General features: G+C 39.1%; 1 protein-coding gene across 6 annotated transcripts in view; it reads left to right on the plus strand.

Moving 5' to 3' along the window:
* Positions 1-18,570, plus strand: part of PLEKHG1 (pleckstrin homology and RhoGEF domain containing G1) — a 213,795-nt gene that overhangs the window by 158,706 nt on the left and 36,519 nt on the right. For all 6 annotated transcript variants that reach the window (XM_032485161.1, XM_032485162.1, XM_032485163.1 and 3 more), the window contains 2 exons: positions 232-332; positions 13,621-13,690. In XM_032485161.1, the coding sequence (XP_032341052.1) occupies positions 232-332; positions 13,621-13,690 (171 nt within the window). The remainder of the gene's footprint in view (positions 1-231; positions 333-13,620; positions 13,691-18,570) is intronic.

Genomic DNA, 18,570 nt, shown 5'->3' on the forward strand with positions numbered 1-18,570 from the left:
TGGGGTGTAGATATGTGAATATAGACTACACTCTTTCCCTCTGCTCCAGTTCCTTGTTTTATAAACGCAGGAGTATTGTCATTATTAACAGACTCTGTATTCCCATAGTAGAGTCGGTGAGCACATTGCTGCAGTGATTACTTGAAGCTGATGTGACAGATTCATCTTACATAACTAAAGATGGCTTGGCAAAGGACAGGCGTTAAGACATCCTTCTCGTTGATTTCACAGGATTACCTTGACTGCATCAGGGACCAAACAAAGCTTCCTCTGGGGACGGAAGAAAGATTGGCCCTTTTTGGAAACATACAGGATATCTACCACTTTAACAGGTAAGTTAATACTCAAAAGATTGTTCTCACGTAAGAACATGATTAATTTCTCTCAAATGAACGCAGCCAAAGAAAACCTTACCTGGAGTCCCTGATTTCATTTTATAAATTTTTGTGGGCTATCATGCCGTGAAGTCTTCTACCTGGAAACATCCCTGCTTGTGTATGAGTCTCACATTTATTCAAAGTCCCATCTCACTCCATCCTCCTGGCTCAGAGAAGAGACCTTTCTGCCCTGACAGAGCAGCAACATCTTCCTTCCGTAACACAACAGGAACATCCAAAAATATATGCTGGCTGGGGTTCCCAGCATCCCCACCTCTTCTGGATTTTCTAAAAATTTTCTTCTCCCCAGGGAGTGGGCAGGAGAGAGTCAACTCACAATAAATACTTTAAGTCATAACAGATATTAATTCTGATTAATAATCAAAATTTGCAATGCTTAATTTAATTCAAACATGTATTGAGTACCTGTTGGGTCTCAGGCACTGGGCTTAGAAAATCACAATAGTAAACAAGACAGACAGGGAGCTGAAGAGGGTGGGGCAAGCAAATCAATTACAATATATTGTGACAGTTCTTGGAAGACCAAGTAGCAGGCAGGTTAAGAGCACAGACTCTGGCTTCCAACACAGCTGGGTTTGCATCGCAGCTGAACCATGTATGTATTCTTTGGGGAGTTTTAAACAGAATACAGGTCATCCCTGACTTACAATGGTTCAACTTGTGATTTTTTTTTTTTTTTTTTTTTTACTTTACGATGGTGCAAAAGCAAGATGCACTCAGTAGAAACCATACTTCAGGTTTTGAATTTTGACCTTTCCCTGGTGATGAGCCACAGCTGCCAGTCAGCCACGCCATCACGTCACCAGGGTAAACAACCAACACACTTACAGCCGTTCTTTTTCTCCATTGCAGCCCAGTGTTCAAATAAGTTACCTGAGATACTCTAAGAGAGGCTTTGTGTGAGATGATTTTGCCCAACTTTAGGCTACTGTAAGTGTTCGGAACACGCAGGCTAAGCTTTCATGTTCGGTAGGTTAAGTGTATTTTAATGCATTTTGAGTTATGCTATTTTCAACTTACAGTGGGTTTTGGGGGACATAACCCCACCATAAGTGGAGAAAGATATGTAGAATAGCTCACTCCCTCACTTCAAGTCTTTGCTCAAATCTTCCTTTCACAATAACATTTACCTGCTTATTTTTTCCTTTTCCCCTGGCATTTAGCAATTTCTAACATACTCTGTGATTGACTTTTGTGTTACATCTGTTGTTTCTTCCCTCCCTGCCCTCACTCACAGAACACTCCCCAAGGGCAGGGATCTGCCTGTTTTATTACTGCCCAACGGCCTAAAATAGGGCCTGCTGGCCCATAGGACCCTCCAAACTTCTACAATGCCCTATCACTGTGGGACTCAACCACAGTGCAGATTATAAGCCCTCCCTCTCTTTGCTCACTGAAGTTGGTATTGAGGGAAGGATCCACATCTCCTTTGCCAGCCCTAACATCCGTGTGAGTCCCCAACTCCTAGCGCAAGCCTGGCCTCTGGGAGACGTGTGTTAAATTACATCAATTCATCCTGTAATTTTGAAAGCCTAGGATAGAACAGTGTCAGTGTTGCAATATCTCTTTCATTTGACCCAGCAGACTTTGAAAGCCAATTTGCATGTTCTAAGACTGTGGTTCTCATCCCGGGCTACACCCTGGAGTCACCTGGGAAGCATTGCTTTGCTTTTTTAATATGATGACTCCTACCCCCAGAAGTTCTGATTACTTGGTCTGAGGTGGGGCTCAGATGTTGGTGATGGTTGAAAAATGCTGTCTAGATAAAATAAGTACAATAATGAGAAAATAGAGAAAGGGCATAACAAATTGGATTAGGGGATTTAGAGCCTGCGTGTTCATTGGTGACGTGCTGGTGTTAGAGCAGGCTTCCCTTTGGCCGTCGCTGAGGGTAAAATCCTGGAGCCCCATGGCTCTGTAACCGGGAAGGGGGCAAGGCCTAGATGCTGGAAGGCTCTGGCCTGAGCCTTTTGCTGTTGGCTGTACGTGATTGTAATGACTGTCTAGCTTACTTCATGCCAGAGGCCCGAGAGCTTTATGTGCATGATTACTTTGTATAAGTCTGGGCTTCTCAGATTCCAAGCCCCAGGCATTTGGCCACGTCCCCTCCTGCCAGAGGAGAGCCCTGCTTCGCTGGTCATGGTCTATGATATTGCGACTTAGTCCAGGAAGGGTTTTCTACTCCCTGGAGTTTACATCTTCAGATGTCGCTTAATTTAAATAAAGACAAGAATGAAGTATCCCCCAAGGTCAACTAGAAGGGGCCTTGGCAGTGGAGCCCAGTCTGGAAAAGCTGGGAGACTGAGAAGACCTTCACATGCCTGCGTCGGCTCTCTGCATCGTTGCTTTTTTCTCTATGGTGTCTGTGAACCAGGAAGTCGGATGTGCTGAAAGTAAACCTGAGTCAGGGCAATGATGATACAGGAAGCATCAGTGCAGTGACACAGTTCTGTGTGAGCGTGTTCATACCTCTCCCTTTAGTCGATCACATTTCTGTGTCTCCTGCACGTGCATTCTCTCATTTAATCCTCCCAACAGCTCTCTGCGGTAGCTAGAACACATAGTGTATACACATCTTACAGACCGAGGACTCAGTGTAGAGGGTAGAAAGTCCTTTGCTCAAGGACATAAAGTTAGAAATCCAACATGGCCTATTTTGAATACCTGGTTTTGTCAAATCTCAACTGGGTTTTTTTTTAAATAATTTTCAAGAATATCTGCCTGTTTCACTTTTACAGTTGAATTGTCTACACTATTTTGTCCCTATTCACTTTCATTTGCTTTCTCTTAAATCTGGAGTCTAAATTTCAAGGTTGAATATCTTTGATATTATATTTGGTTAAATAAGAGTACTAATATGACATTTTATGTTAATGCCTCTTATGAATCCTCTAGTCTATACCCTACATCAGTTGATTTCAAAGATACAACTATCTGGCAAGTCTGTGGTTAAGATTTAGCTCGTAACTTTAAAGTTTTTATTATTAGTCCAGATCCAGGTTTTCCAACAGAATACGAAACTATTGTGACCAACTAAGTAAGATTTAAATCTCTAAAGTTAAAGAGGGCAAAAAGAAAATGGCCTTATGCTGGCCTGAAAAATTCAGCTTGATCAAATTTTTGTTTTTCAGGAAATATTTCCAAAACACAGGAAAGCACAGAGTAATATGACAAACACCCACGAACCACCCCCCAGGCTGTCAAAGCCTTCTCTGTGCCGTATTTGCTGTAGAAATTCTTTAAAGCGTAAAGGCGTTACAAACAATGCCGAGTCCCCTGATATACGCCTCCCAGGGGCATCCCACTCTGTGGAGAACGGCACGGTGATGTGCTGCTACCCAGTTCTCCGGGGTGAGGACAACGGAGGGGGAATCCGGGATTTATAGTGTTTGCCAATTTCTATGGTGTAAACATTCCCATCACAGCAGATTACAAGCTACTAACAAGACATCCCTGGACAAGGAATTAGGAAGAGATGTGCAGAACTGGCTCAGGCAAGTCAGTGTAATCTGGCTCAAAATACTTACTGCATCTGTACCTGCTACCCCAGACTTAGTATTTCATTCCCAAGTGGGATTTTTTTTGCCATGACTATATATGTAAGTATTTATTTAAATTACGTGGCATGTTTTAACTTATCTCAAACATAGCATAAATTGTGTCAACCTTTTACAAATTTTTTTTCAGTCAACGTTGCTTTTGAGATTTATAGCTCTACTTCGTTTATTTTAACTACAACATTATATTCCACTGGGGGCTACATTACCTGGCATTTTACTGATTGCAGTACGAGTGAGCCCTTTTCTCTTGTTTTTTGGCCCTCTTTGATTTCTTCTGTGAATTTCTGGTTCATATCCATTGCCCATTTCTCTGTCAGGGTGTTTCTTTTTCTTAGTGTTGTATAGGAGGAGTCCTTGGTGAATTCTGCCTGGAGATCTTTGTGGGTTATATGAGTTGCAATCGTCTCCTAGTATGAGACTTGTCTTTTAACTTTAATTATGGTTTCTTTGAAAAGAAGTTGTAAACTTCATAAGTTTGACTACACTAAGTAAATGTAATTTTTATGGTATGTAGATTTTGTTTAAAAAATTATCTCCTACTCTCAGTTCATAAATATACTCTTATTTTTTTTCCCCTAAAAGTCAACATTTTGCTTTTCATGTAATCTAACTAAAACTGATGGAAGTATGGTATGTGGTAGGAAATCCAAATTCTTATTTTCATTTGGCTAGCCGACGGTCCCATCAGCACTGGTTGCAAAGTACATCCTTTCCATGCTGATTTATAGTTCCACATTTCTCCCATGTGAAGTTTAGCCATGTACACTGGCCTGTTTCTGGGCTCTGTGTTTTGTATCTCTGTTCTCTTTGTCCATCCTTTACTCTATACCATATTGTCTTAAATGTTAAACCCACATTGCTCTTCTTCAACATTATCTTAGCATTTCTTGACTCTTTGCTCTAAGTGATTCATTTTCTGCATTAGTTCCTCCAGTCCCATGAAGAACTCTGTTGGGACTTTAATTGGAATTACACTTAATTTATAGATTACTTTTGGCAGAATTGACATCATTGAGTCATCCATGCATAAATATATCTCATCAATCAAGCCTTTTTTAAAAAGTCCTGTAATAATGTTTTATAATTTCACCATCACATTCCTATATGTAACTTTTAAAAACTTGTTCTTTTTGATGTTATTTTGACTAGATTATTTTTTTCCATTTTTGAATCAGCCATTATTGTCATATAGGAATGCTTTTGGGTTTACTACATTTAACTAACTTTTAAACTGTGCCATTTTCTATTTTTAAATCAGCCATTATTGTCATATAGGAATGCTTTTGCATTTTATATGTTAATACTACATTTAACTAACTTTTAAACTGTACCATTAGTTCTTATAATGGTTTACAGGTACTTTTAGGATTTTCTGTGCTATCTGAAAACAAGAATTTTTTGTCTTCCTTTACATTTCTTCTACCCCCTATGTTTTTTTCTTGTCTTACTGCTCTGGGTAAGTCTTCACATTCAGTGTTGATTAAATGTTTGGGTTCTTGTCTTCTTTCTGACATTATCAGGAATGCTTTCAATATTTCACCATTAAGCATGATGTTTGTTCTAAGACTTAGACACTTGTTTCTATTTTGCTAAGATCGTAGTGTGAATGAATATTGGATTTTATTGAATGCTTAATCATCCTTTAAGAAAATTGGCACCTGACTTTTCTCCATTTATCATAATGTAGTAAATTATTTTAATAGGCCTTCTGATTTGAATCATATATACATTATAGAGTAAACTCTGCCTGGACGTGACGTTTTATGTTTATGCACTGTGGACTTTGATTTGTTTGCATTTTTTTTAAGGATTTTCCCTGCATGTTCATAAATGACAGTAGTGTATAACTTCTTTCCTTGTACTGTCTTTGTTCAGTGTTGGCGTATTATTAGACTTAAACTGTTATTTCACAAAGTCTTCCAACACAAAATGTTTTGGAATACAACTGAGATTTCATTTTTGTTTTCTTTTTTGTAGCTAAATCTTTCTCCTATAATCCCTATGGTAGACTAGAAATTTAAGACTCTGGTCTGGTGTCTGGAAGAAATTCCCAAATGGTCAGGAAACTGGGTCAGTCAGGAGAAACGACTTTCCCCATTTTAACTTGCCCCTAAAATCCCAAAGCCGTTTTTTATTGCCAACTAAAGAAAAAATGTGTTATTTTTACATAGCATCCCTCTTTCAGAATAGAGTTAATCTAAACTGTAATTTCACAAAGTGAAAGGCTGGAGAGTGAGGAAATAGAGACTGTTTCTCCATATTGAATTTCTGTTTTTAAATTATTTTTTAGCAAGTTGAAATCATCTAAGCTCTCTTCCTTGCTCAAAAGATGAGAGTAAATTTTCCTTTTTCCTGTAACTCTTTCTCTTTATTCAGTACACCTATGCTGTCAGTGCTGCATGTAAAACACTGGGCTGAGTCTATGCTGAGTCTAACACAGCATAAAGACGAATGATATCATTGTGCAGCAGAGGCAGCAAGCCATATGGTCAAGGAATGAACAAAATGCTTCGAGAACTCTAAAGAGCGTGCAGTTTATTTGGTCTGAAAGCTTCACAGAGCAAGTAACTGATGTCTTAAGGCCAAAAAATTATTTAGGCCATGCTTTTTTTCTTCCCTGAAATGTAATTAAGAAAGCAAATCATCAGATACATGTAACAATAAGGCAACAAAAGAGGGAGGCAGTTATCTTTTTCTTAGTGCATTTTCATATCACCAAGATGTCTTCCACCTCTGCAAATGGTAGAGGGTATTTTTAACTGAAGCATAGTTGATTTACAATGTTGTATTAATTTCTGGTGTGCAGCACAGTGATTCAGTCATTCATATATATATATATATTCTTTTTGAGATTCTTTTCCATTATAGGTTATTACAAGTTATTGAATTTAGTTTCCTGTGCTATATGGTAGGATCTTGTTTCTTTTATATATAGTAGTTTGTATCTGCTAATTTACCCTAATTTATCCCTCTCCCACCTTTCCCATTTGGTAAGGAGAAGTTTGTTTTCTGTGACTGTGAGTCTCTGTTTTGTAAATAAGTCCATTTGTATCTTTTTTTTAAGATTCCATGTGTAAGTGATATCATATGGTATTTTTCTTTCCTTCACTTAGTGTGATGATCTCTAGGTCCACCTTTGTTGCTGCAAATGGCATTATTTCATTCTTCTTTATGGCTGAGTAGTATTCCATTCTTTGTGTGTGTGTGCATGTGTCTGTGTGTGTGTGTGTATACACCACATCTTCTGTATCTAATCATCTGTTGATGGACATATGGCTTGTTTCCATGTCTAGGCTATTGTAAATAGTGCTGCTGTGAACATTGGGGTGCATGTGTCTTTCTGAATTAGAGTTTTCTTGGGATATATGCCCAGGAGTGAGATTGCTGGATCATATGGTAACTCTATTTTTAGTTTTTTAAGAAATCTCTGTACTATTTTCCATAGTGGCTTCACCAGTGACAGGAATATTTTGACCCACAGACTTTTTTTTAAGGTAACTTTTCCAAGTCAGTGCTAACGTGGCAGTGAAATTAAGGGAGCACTTGGTAGTATAACCTCACTCCATTTTCTCTTCCCTTATGCACTTGTTGCTCTGTGGGTGCAACAAGTTAAAATGCCAGCTGACCTAGTTAGGTGGGTAGGAAAAGGAAGTGGTACTTAGAGTCTGTTGCAGACCGAAAGAGGAGAGTCCCCATTCCTGAATCTTGTTCAGTGTAAGGAAGTAGAATCTTCAAGGTCATATTATACTTCCTGACTGCAAGTTTACATCAGTGGTCAGAGAAAATCTTACATCAACTATGCTCTCTAAAAGAGAACAGTGTTTCCTCTGATTGCCCATCCAAACAAGGGACTTGAACTCAAGTAAGAAATATTTTCTTTTTCATAATCCTACTCAAAAAGGAGGAAATATTTGGAACAATTGCTCAGGGAAAAGGGAAAATACCCAAAACCTGAAGGTAGAGTGACTCTAATTTTAGCTTTGAGTACAAAACACAGCCTATGAGTCACTCTTTCCTGCTAATGTACTTGTAAAGTTGTTCATTAGTTACACTGATGCAATGAGAAACCTAATCCCCACCCCTGTTAGGCTGTAACTCTGGAACGACAGTGTGTTTCTGGTCTTTATGGAGTACCTTCAGTGACTGACATCCCACATTCCATGGCCGCATCTGTGTTCCCATAGTACGTGGTGTCTTATTTTATCGTTAGTCATCTTCCGTATCTTCCACACTCCCTGTTGTTCACGAAAGTCTGGTCCTTTCTATACCTCACACAAGAACAGACCACGGTCATTCTGTCCTAGACTCACTACCAATTTCTTAAATGGCTTTCTCCTCCAACCCTCCCCAGACACAAACAACACCTCCTCAGGAAATGTTCCGTGACTTTCAATACTCTTCCTCCCCACCCAGCCTCAGTCACACTCCATCACATTGTCCTCTTCATTTCCTTCATAACACACAGTACAATATCACATTCTGTTGGGTTTATTTGGTTTAATCATTTCTTGTTTTTCACATAAACATTCTTATTAAGCAATATTGTACTATGGTGTGTGAGTTTCTATTGGTAAAAGAATGAAATTTCATTTAGTTTGTTTTATTAGAACAAGAACACTCAACATGAGATCTATCCTCTTAAATTTTTAAGTGTTCAGTGCATTACTGTTAACTTAGATCCAGTGTTGTCCAGCAGATCAGAACTTACTCATCTTATTTAGCTGAAACTTTATGCCTGTTAGTTAAAAGCTCCTACTTCCCAGCCCCTGGTAACCACCATTTTACTATCTGATTCTATGAGTTTGACTGTTTTAGATTTCTTGTATGAGTAGGATCATGCAGTATTTGTCCTTCTGTGACTGGTTTATTTCACTTAGCATGATGTCCTCAAGGTTCATCCATGTTGTCACAGAATTTTTTTTTAAGGCTAAATAATATTTCTGTGTGTGTGTGTGTGTGTGTGTGTAATCACATTTTCTTTAATTAGTCACCTTTATCCATTTGTAGGCATTTAGGTTGTATCCACATTTTGGCTATTGTGAGTACTTCTGCAGTGAACATGAGAGCACTAATATCTCTTCAAGATCCTGCTTTCAACTTTTTTGGATAAATACCCCAAGGTTGGATTGCTGGATCATATTGTAGCTCTATTTTTTATTTTTTTGAAGAACATCCATACTGCTTTCCATGGCGGCTGCACCATTTTGCATTCCCACCGTGTACAGAGTTCCAATTCCTCACATCCTTGCCAACTTTTATTGTCTTTTGTGTGATATTGTGTTATTTATTTCGTCCATTATTATCACTTATCACCCCTGATCAGAACATAAGCCCCATAGGACAGAGCCTCCATCCATGTTCTTTATGCCGTCACCTCAGCACCTATGACAGTGCCTGGAGCAGGAGGCTTTCAGTCATCACTGTGTTGAGTGGAGAGCAAACAAGGTGGTGGGCCAATCAGCCAGCTGTATCAGGATATGAGCTCGAAAGAAATCCAGCTACTTCCTCCTCACTCTTTCCACTTTTAGTGTGTTTATCCTATTGGAGAGAAAGTTTGTACCGGAAAGCTGGCCAGGTGTCACACAAGGCCTCCCCAGGAGGCAGTCTCAGGTTGAAGAAACCATGATGCCGAGTCCAGCTTTCAGCTTTCTTGTGCTGATCAGAAGACCAGTCTTTCAATAGGTGTGTTTATAACAGAGTGTGGGGCTCGGATTCAAAAGCCCTGCTACTACCCCCAGCTATGGCCATTAAATATTAGCTGTGTGGCCTTAGCTAAGCCATCTCCCTTTTGTGAGCCATGTTTTCCTCACCGTAAAATTAGGGGTTGGGAATGGGAAGGTATCTGAGCTCCCTCCCAGCTCTGTGGCTCCTGAGCAATGAATGCCAGTTTACAGTGAGCTGTGCTGGAGCCTGGGTGGGTCCCCTGAGACACTTCCTCCTACCAGCAGGCAGGTCCACTCTGGAGAGGAAATCAAAGCTCAAAGGGAAGCCTGATGAGCATAACATTGAGAACACAGGGAGTTAAATATTATCAAGAAGTGTTTCTATCAAGTCTTGATAAGTAACATGATGGATTCTGCTCAAAATTCTTCTCTGCTCAGAAAGAGGATTTATATTGAAAGACTTGGATACAAAACCTGCACCCAGAGCACTCCATCCTCCACTCATGGAAAACACTGAGTTGTCCCAGAAATGTTGCTGCTCTAGCTGTTCTTTTTCTGAGACCTTTTCCTTTACGTCATCTAGTGTTTAGATCCCAGTGATCAGATTTCAACTGACCTTTTAATCACACTCATCTTTCTAGACATTGACACAAACGTCAGAAGTATACTTTCCAAACTAAAAATAACCTTACAAAGGGTATGTTTTCATAAGAAGATTAGGAAAGAATATCTGAAATGAATGGAGGCTGTCCTGCAATCATGCATTGGGGAAAGTTCTTTTCAAAGTGCAAGATAGATCCACCGAGTTTAATGAAATAGGATGTAGTGTAGTATGGTTTCAGACTCCAACAAACCTCTAAGAAACTACCACTTCTTGAGTTTCAGGGTATTGTCAGAAAGAGATCCACACTTATCTAAAAGACTATTAAAATACTCCTCCCTTTTCCAATGGCATATCTGCTGAATGCCAAGCAGAAATGAGCATCCACCTGTGTGCTATTAAGGTAGACAGTAGAGGTTTGCAAAAATGTAAAACAGTGCTACTCTTGTCACTAAATTTTGTTTTGTTTTATAAAATCTAATTATTTTTGACAAAAAGTTATAATATACAGGTATTAAATGTATAATTAAATCAACAGATCTTTTAAAAAATTATTCAGTCTTAATTTCTAATAGGAGTCGATGTAATCCACATAAAGAATTTTTAAGAGGTAAACAGGTTGTGACACCAAAAAGTTTGGGAACCATGGCCTCGAGTGAGGAACACCCTCTGAAAAACTCCACTTCTGTGCAGAGTCTGTGGTTTGCATTGTGATGTCTAAGCTTCAAAGAGGACAGGACAAATGCAGATTCCCAGACATTTGGGGAGAACCTCTAATGTGAATGACATAAGCCAAAAAGATCAAGCAGAGAAAAGGTAGTTCAGCAGAAAGCAAAAAACAGGAAAGATAAGTGCAAAATAATTATCATCATCATCATCATCGTCTCACCCATAAAATAAGAACAGAAACATAAGAAGCATCCAAAGACCATGTTAAAAAAAATACCATACTTAAAAAATAAGATAGAAATGAAAAAATTCAATAGAAAGGGTGGGAAATAAAGGTGAAGTCTCTCAGAAAACAGAACTATAAACAAGAATAAGGAAAATAGGAGAGGAAGAATAAGGGTAGAGTGTCTAATCCAGTGGAGGGGAGGAACGTCAAAGCCCTAATTCAAGAACGGAGGTTCCGTTGCTTTTTGGTCCCAGGATCTGTACAAGCTTAAAAATTACCAAGTGCCCCCAAAGCATTTTTATGGTTTATGGTGTTTTGTTTACCGTGATAGGAATTAAAGCTGAGAAACTGTTCAGATGTCAATGTTCAACAATAACAGTAATAAACCCAGAAATTTCTAGAAAAATAAATTTACTACTCTTCTGGATAACATTTTTGTATGTGTTGGAATTATTCTATGTTTTTACAAATCTCTTTACTGTTTGACTTCCTGGAAGACAGCTGGATTCTCATGTCTGCTTCTGCTTTCCATCTGTGATATCACAGGTCACGGAGCCTCTGGAAAGGCCACTGTACTCTCACGAGAGAATAAAAGGAAAAAAATCTAATAGTGTCAAAGCATTTCTATGAACATAGTGACCTCATGGACTTCCTGAAGGGATCTCAAGAATCTAGGGGTCATTCTGAGAATTGATGCTCAGGAACATTTGCCAAATATTGAAATGAGCTCCATGCATGAAAAAAGACCCACCTCTGAGCCAACCATCCAAGAATTTTAGAACTATGTGAACAAAGAGAAAACTCTAAAAGCTTCCAGAGCAGTAAAACAGGTCTCGTGGAGCCTGGATTATGGATCAGAATGATACTGGACTTCTCAGTAGTAGCATTAGGATTCATAAGGCAGCAGAGAGCTCCCTGAATACTCAGAGAAAATAACTTCCAACCAAGAATTCTATATCCACTGACAACATCAGCCAAGGGTGAAGGGGAGAACATTTTGAAACAGGAAGAGTCTCAGAAAATTTACCACCTATTACCCCTACTCAGAAAGCTGCTGGGGGGTAGGATCTCCCAAAGGAGGGGATATACCTTAATGGTACCCAAGAAACAAAGCATCCAACACAAGAGCTAGGGAAAGGGCATGTCAGGATGGTGTTGAGAGGACCCAGCTGGCCTGGAGAGCACCTTTCAGGTGGGAGTGGAAAGACTGAGCTCTAGGACGAAGGTCACCAAGAAAGAGTGTGGCCAATAGATGATCTGATGTTGAAACACGGTGAGAAAAAGAGGGTTATGTATGCTTCTGGCACAAAGCTTGAAGGTAAATTGGTGGTGTGTACTTTGAAAACAAAGCAAAAAAAAAAAAAAAAAAGAGGGCATTTTAACTCCAGGGAAAACATGGTTGGTTGTACAAGAAAGGGAATGAAGCAATGGTATACTCCGAGGCTCAGCTGAGAATAATATTTACATAGTCTTTAATCTAATTAAATCTCATAACAGAGCTTGTTGAGAAGATGGGAGGAAAGGAAGCTTGGGGAAATTAAGAAGTAAATATCTAGAACTGAAAAATAATGAAAATGCATTATCAGCATGTTTGGAAACGTGGATGAAGACTGAGAGTGTTTCTGGGGAGTGGCAGTCAAGACTAGGAAACAGAAAGCAAGAAACTTTGTATTTTTATCATAATTCCTATAGAACTGTTTCACTTTTTATTAAATAGGTAATACACAGCTAATTAAAATAAACACTTAACATGTTCAAGTACATATTAACCCGACTTATATGCAGGGCAGTTTGGAAATGCATTCACATTTAGACTGAGATGCCCTAGGACCCAGCAATCCCATTTATAGAATTTTATCCAACCATGGAGATTAGGTAAATGAATTATGCTACATCCACACAATGAAATATTGTGCAGTTAGTTACTTAAACTGATGAACCATTAAAAATAATAGATTTTCATCCACAGAAAGAGATTTCCTCCCCTGGCATATCTTTCCTTTAGAACACTATCTCCATTTATAATTTTATATTTGTCAGTGTGATTTTTTTCATTGAATGTCTGACTCTTCCAATGGATTTCAAGCCCCAAGAGTCTAGGAATCATACCTCATTTGGCTCACTGATGTGTTTGTTCTTGGTGCTTTGGACAGTGTCTAGTGCCTAGAAAGCTATTTGATGAATGAGTAAGTGTGTGTGAGCATGTGTGCGGACAATGACAAACATCTAGAAGACTTAGATGTTAGGTGGGGCTTATCTCGGCGGGAGAGTTGCAGGTCAGACCGGTGTTTATGTCCCTGCTTCACCATGAACTTGGGCAATTCCCTGATCTAAGCCTTGGATATAATGACAGTAGATGATCAGTTATTTAATTAAATATGGATTCACTGTAAATGTCATATAAATGTTTAAACTTCTAAGTTATATAACATGTCCCCAACCCTCAGACTATACTCTGATGCTTTCTGGCTCTTTTTTTTTTTTTTTTTTTTTTTTTTTTTAGTGAACTTCTGCAAGACTTGGAAAACTGTGAAAATGATCCTGTGGCCATAGCAGAATGCTTTGTGTCCAAGGTAAGCAGGGTTCATCTCCCTGGGCCAACCAAGACAGAGACAGAGCACACATTGTTTTCATTTTAAAGTTAAAATGACTGCTGTGTTCCATCTTGGATGAAATTTGCCACTAATCGCTCTCACTCTGAGGTTTTTCTTCCCTCTCCCACTAGCAAGGGAAAAAAAATTCTGAAACTTACAAGGGAATCCTTTACAACATTATTTCCTTGACATGCTACCTACTGTATATAGAATCGTATCTTAACATGTCCCTTAAAAATTCAACAGCTTTTGTTTGGAAAACCTCTAGCTGAAATTGTTTTTGTAGCAGAGCTTGATGTGATTTTTTGCAGTTGTGGTTTCAGATGTACAAAGGTTGAAGTAAAGTTCATGATGGTGTTTTGGGGTCAACTGAGAGTTAGCACCTCATTTAGAGTCCCAGAGTCGAACATGAACTTGGAGATGTCCTCCCAGCCTGGCCGGGCTTCGGGGTTGCCCCACGGGGTCATTTCTGATGATCCAATGGGTTTGAATCCAAACGCAACACTCTGGGTTCTACTCATGTGTGGCTCCTTAAAGGCAGTCGATGGACTTGTATATAAAACACGCCTGTCTCTGTGGGTGGGCGTTAACATGCAAAATGTTTGTGCATATGCGCTTACACACACAATTCTTTTCACAAGTGGCCTGTGTCCTGGTGAATTCTGCTGAAGGGTAGGAATTTGGAAAAGAGAAGGAAAATGAAAGAGGGAGAAATGGGTAAAAAGATATGCTGAGTATATCAAAGAAACTGTGTTACAATAACCACAGCACGTAAACCACATAGAAGCTTTCGGAAACATTTGGGCTGTTACCGGTAACTGTAATCACCAGTTGATTAAAGACGGTCCAGCATATGCTTAGCTCTGGTTTAATTATTCACATAAAAGTTTGTTTATGTGCCCTGTTGCCAACTCCCAAATCTTATTTCTCATAATATTGCCAAGTTTCATTAGAAGACTGATTGCAGCACTGCACACTCTCACATGTGAGCCGGGAATCGCTGGAGGGGTGTGGCTCTGGCTCGACCAGCTTTTCACTCAGCACCCTGAAATTTAGAAGATGTTATATTTTCTGAAACACAACCAGCTGCTCACCTCCGGGGAGGAATGGAAAATTGCTTTAATTGAGCGGCCGTTAATGAAGGAGGTAAAGCTGGCAGTCGACTTCTGCTTTTATCTGCGTCACTGAGGCTTATGCAGAGATTCGTCTTTGACCTTGCTTTTGTGGTGTGGTTAGGCTACAGAGATCCTTCCTGACAAGGGGAGAATACAGTACTTCTTACCTGCCGCCCATAAAAGAACAAGGAACCGCAGAAACTATTTTCGTGAGGAATAGAAATAAAGTTCCCTACGGGGCCAGCCAGGCTCTCTCCCAGCTGAGCGTGTGTCTGCTCTTAGGATTCTGGAAATACCTGGAATGGGTTTCCTTGGTTTCCTGCCTTCACACCACCCTCATTTCCATCCCCATCTTGACTGTCAGCCAAGGTGACCCTGGGTAACGTTCAGAAGGGAGACCAAGTTTGTCTTTACAGACTAGCCTTCCCTTAACCTCCTCCTCTCTGCTGATGCACGGCCCCCCTCCCAATGGAGCCTTTCTTCAGAGCCCAGGTGTTCACGCGTGCACGCACACACACACACACACACACACCCCACCCACTAATGGAAATTATCCTCTAGGAAGTACTGGTATCAGATATTGGTATCCCTGGAGTGCATTCAAGTCAATGTCACCTTACCCGTATGCTATTTACAGAGTAAGCCTTTCTCATAGTGTCCTGTGAAAACTACTCAGGAATCAGAGAAATAGAGAGAGAGAGAGAGAGAGAGAGAGAGTGTGTGTGTGTGTGTGTGTGTGTGTGTGTGTGTGTGTGTGTGTCTGTTAGAGGGGAGGGAGGAAGGGAGAGAGGTGGGGTGGGGAGAAATTGACCTTATAGCAGAAGAAACCCTAAAATCATACAGATTTCTTTGCTCTGGTTATTCATTCAAGAAACATTTGAGAGCCCCATGTGTTCAGTTGGTCAGCCCAGCACTGACTCGCATTTTGGCTCTTTCACAGTTAAGTGTCTCATTTTGTCATCATCTCTAATTACAATTTGAAAGAGTGGAATAACCAGAAGAAAATGTCTGTTTTATATAATTTTTTTTATCGTTGTCTTCTTTTTCCCTAAATACTTCTGAAAAGGGTTTGGGTATGAATATCATAAGTAATAGGCATTTAGGGATTAACTAGGAGTTACTGATTTTTTGTGTAAAGCCATTGTTTGAATTGTCCACAGAGCTTATAAATCTAAGATCAAATATGCATTTGATTCTATATTAAGACTATGCAGCTGATTTAAATCAAGCTCCTCTAATTTAAGATAGGAGTGGAGCCACGATGTCCCAAAATGCACAGAAATTTAAGTTCTGCAGAGGCCTTGAGGCTTTATCAGTGTAGGTGTGTGCAGGTCAGGTATATGATGTAATTTAGATATATTTTCAATGAGGCCATTGTGTTTAAGTTTGGTATTTCATGTGATCCTGAAGGTCCCTAAATTTGGGAAAACCATCCTGATAATTGTTCAATCCCAGGTTGAGTGGAGCGGGAGGCAGGAAAGAAGCAGAAACTGAGAGGTTACAGGAAAGCGAGAGAGAAGCTCCAGTCTAATGGTAACTTCCTAGAAGACCTCGGGCAAAGCACTTTGCCTTTCTTATCCATGGAACCACGGCTGGACACTCTGGTGCCTTCAGGAGCTTAAGAGGTGAACACAATGTGTGAATGGGCCCAGGTGGAGGCTCAGGCAGTCTAGGTACTTATGTCTTGGGGACGTAAGTGTTATGGGAAACCGTAGGCCCAGGGCCACTGGATCTTTTCTGGAGAAGCCAGAAATCAAGATATTTTTATAGTCTAATTTTTAGAATTTGGCAATTAATTTAGGGTTAAAAAAAAAACTATGTTGAAAAATTTGGCAGCATAACTAGGTTGGCAAGGCCTTGGGAAAACAGACACTCTCGTAATTGTGAGAAAATAAAATAGACCCTGTGGAGGAGAATGTGGCTATATCTAGCAAAATTACATCTGAGTTCACCTTTTATCCCTGCAATCCTATTTCCAGAAATTTATTCCAGAGGTATAATGACAAAGATTCAACAAGAGTGATGCTATTCTTTGTCATAATAATTGTTACAATTTATAAATCTATACAATATATAGAAATGTATACCTTATACATTAAATATTTATACATTAAATACATTAAATATACATTAAAATTTTAATATTTAAATTATTAAATATATAGGAATATATACTATATTAAATATATGTATAAGAATATATACAATATAGGGAAATTAAATATATGTATAGGAATTAAATATATGTATTTAAATATATGTATAGGAATATACAATTTGGGAAACAGCCCAAATGTCCATAAGCAGAAAGCTGGTTGAATAGACTATGGTATATCCACATAATGGAGTACTACTACAAGCATGAAAAGCAAATAAAGAACCTCTCTGTTTTATGAGAGAGAGGATGTGGGATGGGGTGTGTAGCACTGGTTCTCAGAACGCGGTCTCTGGACTGGGAACTTGTTATAAAGCAAAGATTCGGGCCCCACCCCAGACCTACTAAATCAGAAACTCTGGGGGTGCAATCCAGTAATCCATGTTTTAATAAGTCCTCTAGGTAACTCTGATACTCAAGCTTGTGAAGCACTGGCATAGCTTGTTTTTATTTATCTAGGAATGGTGGAGTTTATGCCTGTATTTAAATATGTATGTTTAAAAAAAAAAAAGAAAAAAAAGGATAAGATTAAAGATTGATTCCTAATGGGGAAGGGAAGGAATAGACTAGAATGGAAGGACCAGAAGCCAGACTTCTTTGAATGTGCATTTCTTTGGAGAGCTGACTTTGAAACCATGTATCTATTTTACATAATTATAAAACAAAATTAAAATTTAAAACAGTCTCCAAAAATTGAGAGCAAAATGAAAAATGAACCTAATTGTGTATTCAGTTTATGGCATGACCACGCAGAGGGAATTCCAATCAATTAAAAAATAAGCTATGCGGGGAGGGTATAGCTCAATGGTAGAGCGTGTGCTTAGCAAAGGGAGAACCATGCATTATTTTGAAAATTAAGGAAAAGAATGAAGCATTTATCCTGCCTTACCCATACAAACCACTAACTACAGGGTAATTAAAAGCTAATATAAGGCAGTTCCTTTAGGGGGAAGGTTCTGGCTAATAAATGAAGAAAAATAGTCAAGTTAGAAATATCACCATTTTGCAAGTTCTAATGAATTAACAGACCTAGATAATAATTACCAATGGTTATTAACATCACAGAAAGAGACAGCCAGACATTATATGCCTCCCAATGGAAGTACAATCCAACCTATGATGTACTTATGCCAAATTATGGAACCTAAATCTGAACAAGCCTCTCCTGAGCCACAAGGGGTGTGGCGGACAGGGGAACAGAGTAAGGGGAAGCCATAGGGATGTGATCAGCAAAACTGAGACTGTGGGAGACTCTGCAGGACCAACCATCTGGTTTCTTCAACTTAACTGCAAGGGGAAAATAGACAGAGGGGGAATTTATAGATTAGAAGAGGCTTGAGGTATCAACAACGTCAGGTTGCTGTGTGTGGATGTTATTCAGATTCCAAATCAACCAGCAAACTACAAAAAAAAGAAAAATTAAGAAAACATGAAATATGAGCAGTGATGAACTCTCATGACATTATGGAATTATTTAAATATGATAATGGCTTTGTGGCAATGCTTCTTTTTAGAAGTCTTCATACTAGAGATATATACTAAAATATTTACAAGGGAAATGATATGCCTAGAGTTTGTTGATGGGGAAG

Source organism: Camelus ferus, chromosome 8 (genome assembly GCF_009834535.1).
Source record: "Camelus ferus isolate YT-003-E chromosome 8, BCGSAC_Cfer_1.0, whole genome shotgun sequence".
In the NCBI taxonomy this organism is placed as follows: Eukaryota; Metazoa; Chordata; class Mammalia; order Artiodactyla; family Camelidae; genus Camelus; species Camelus ferus.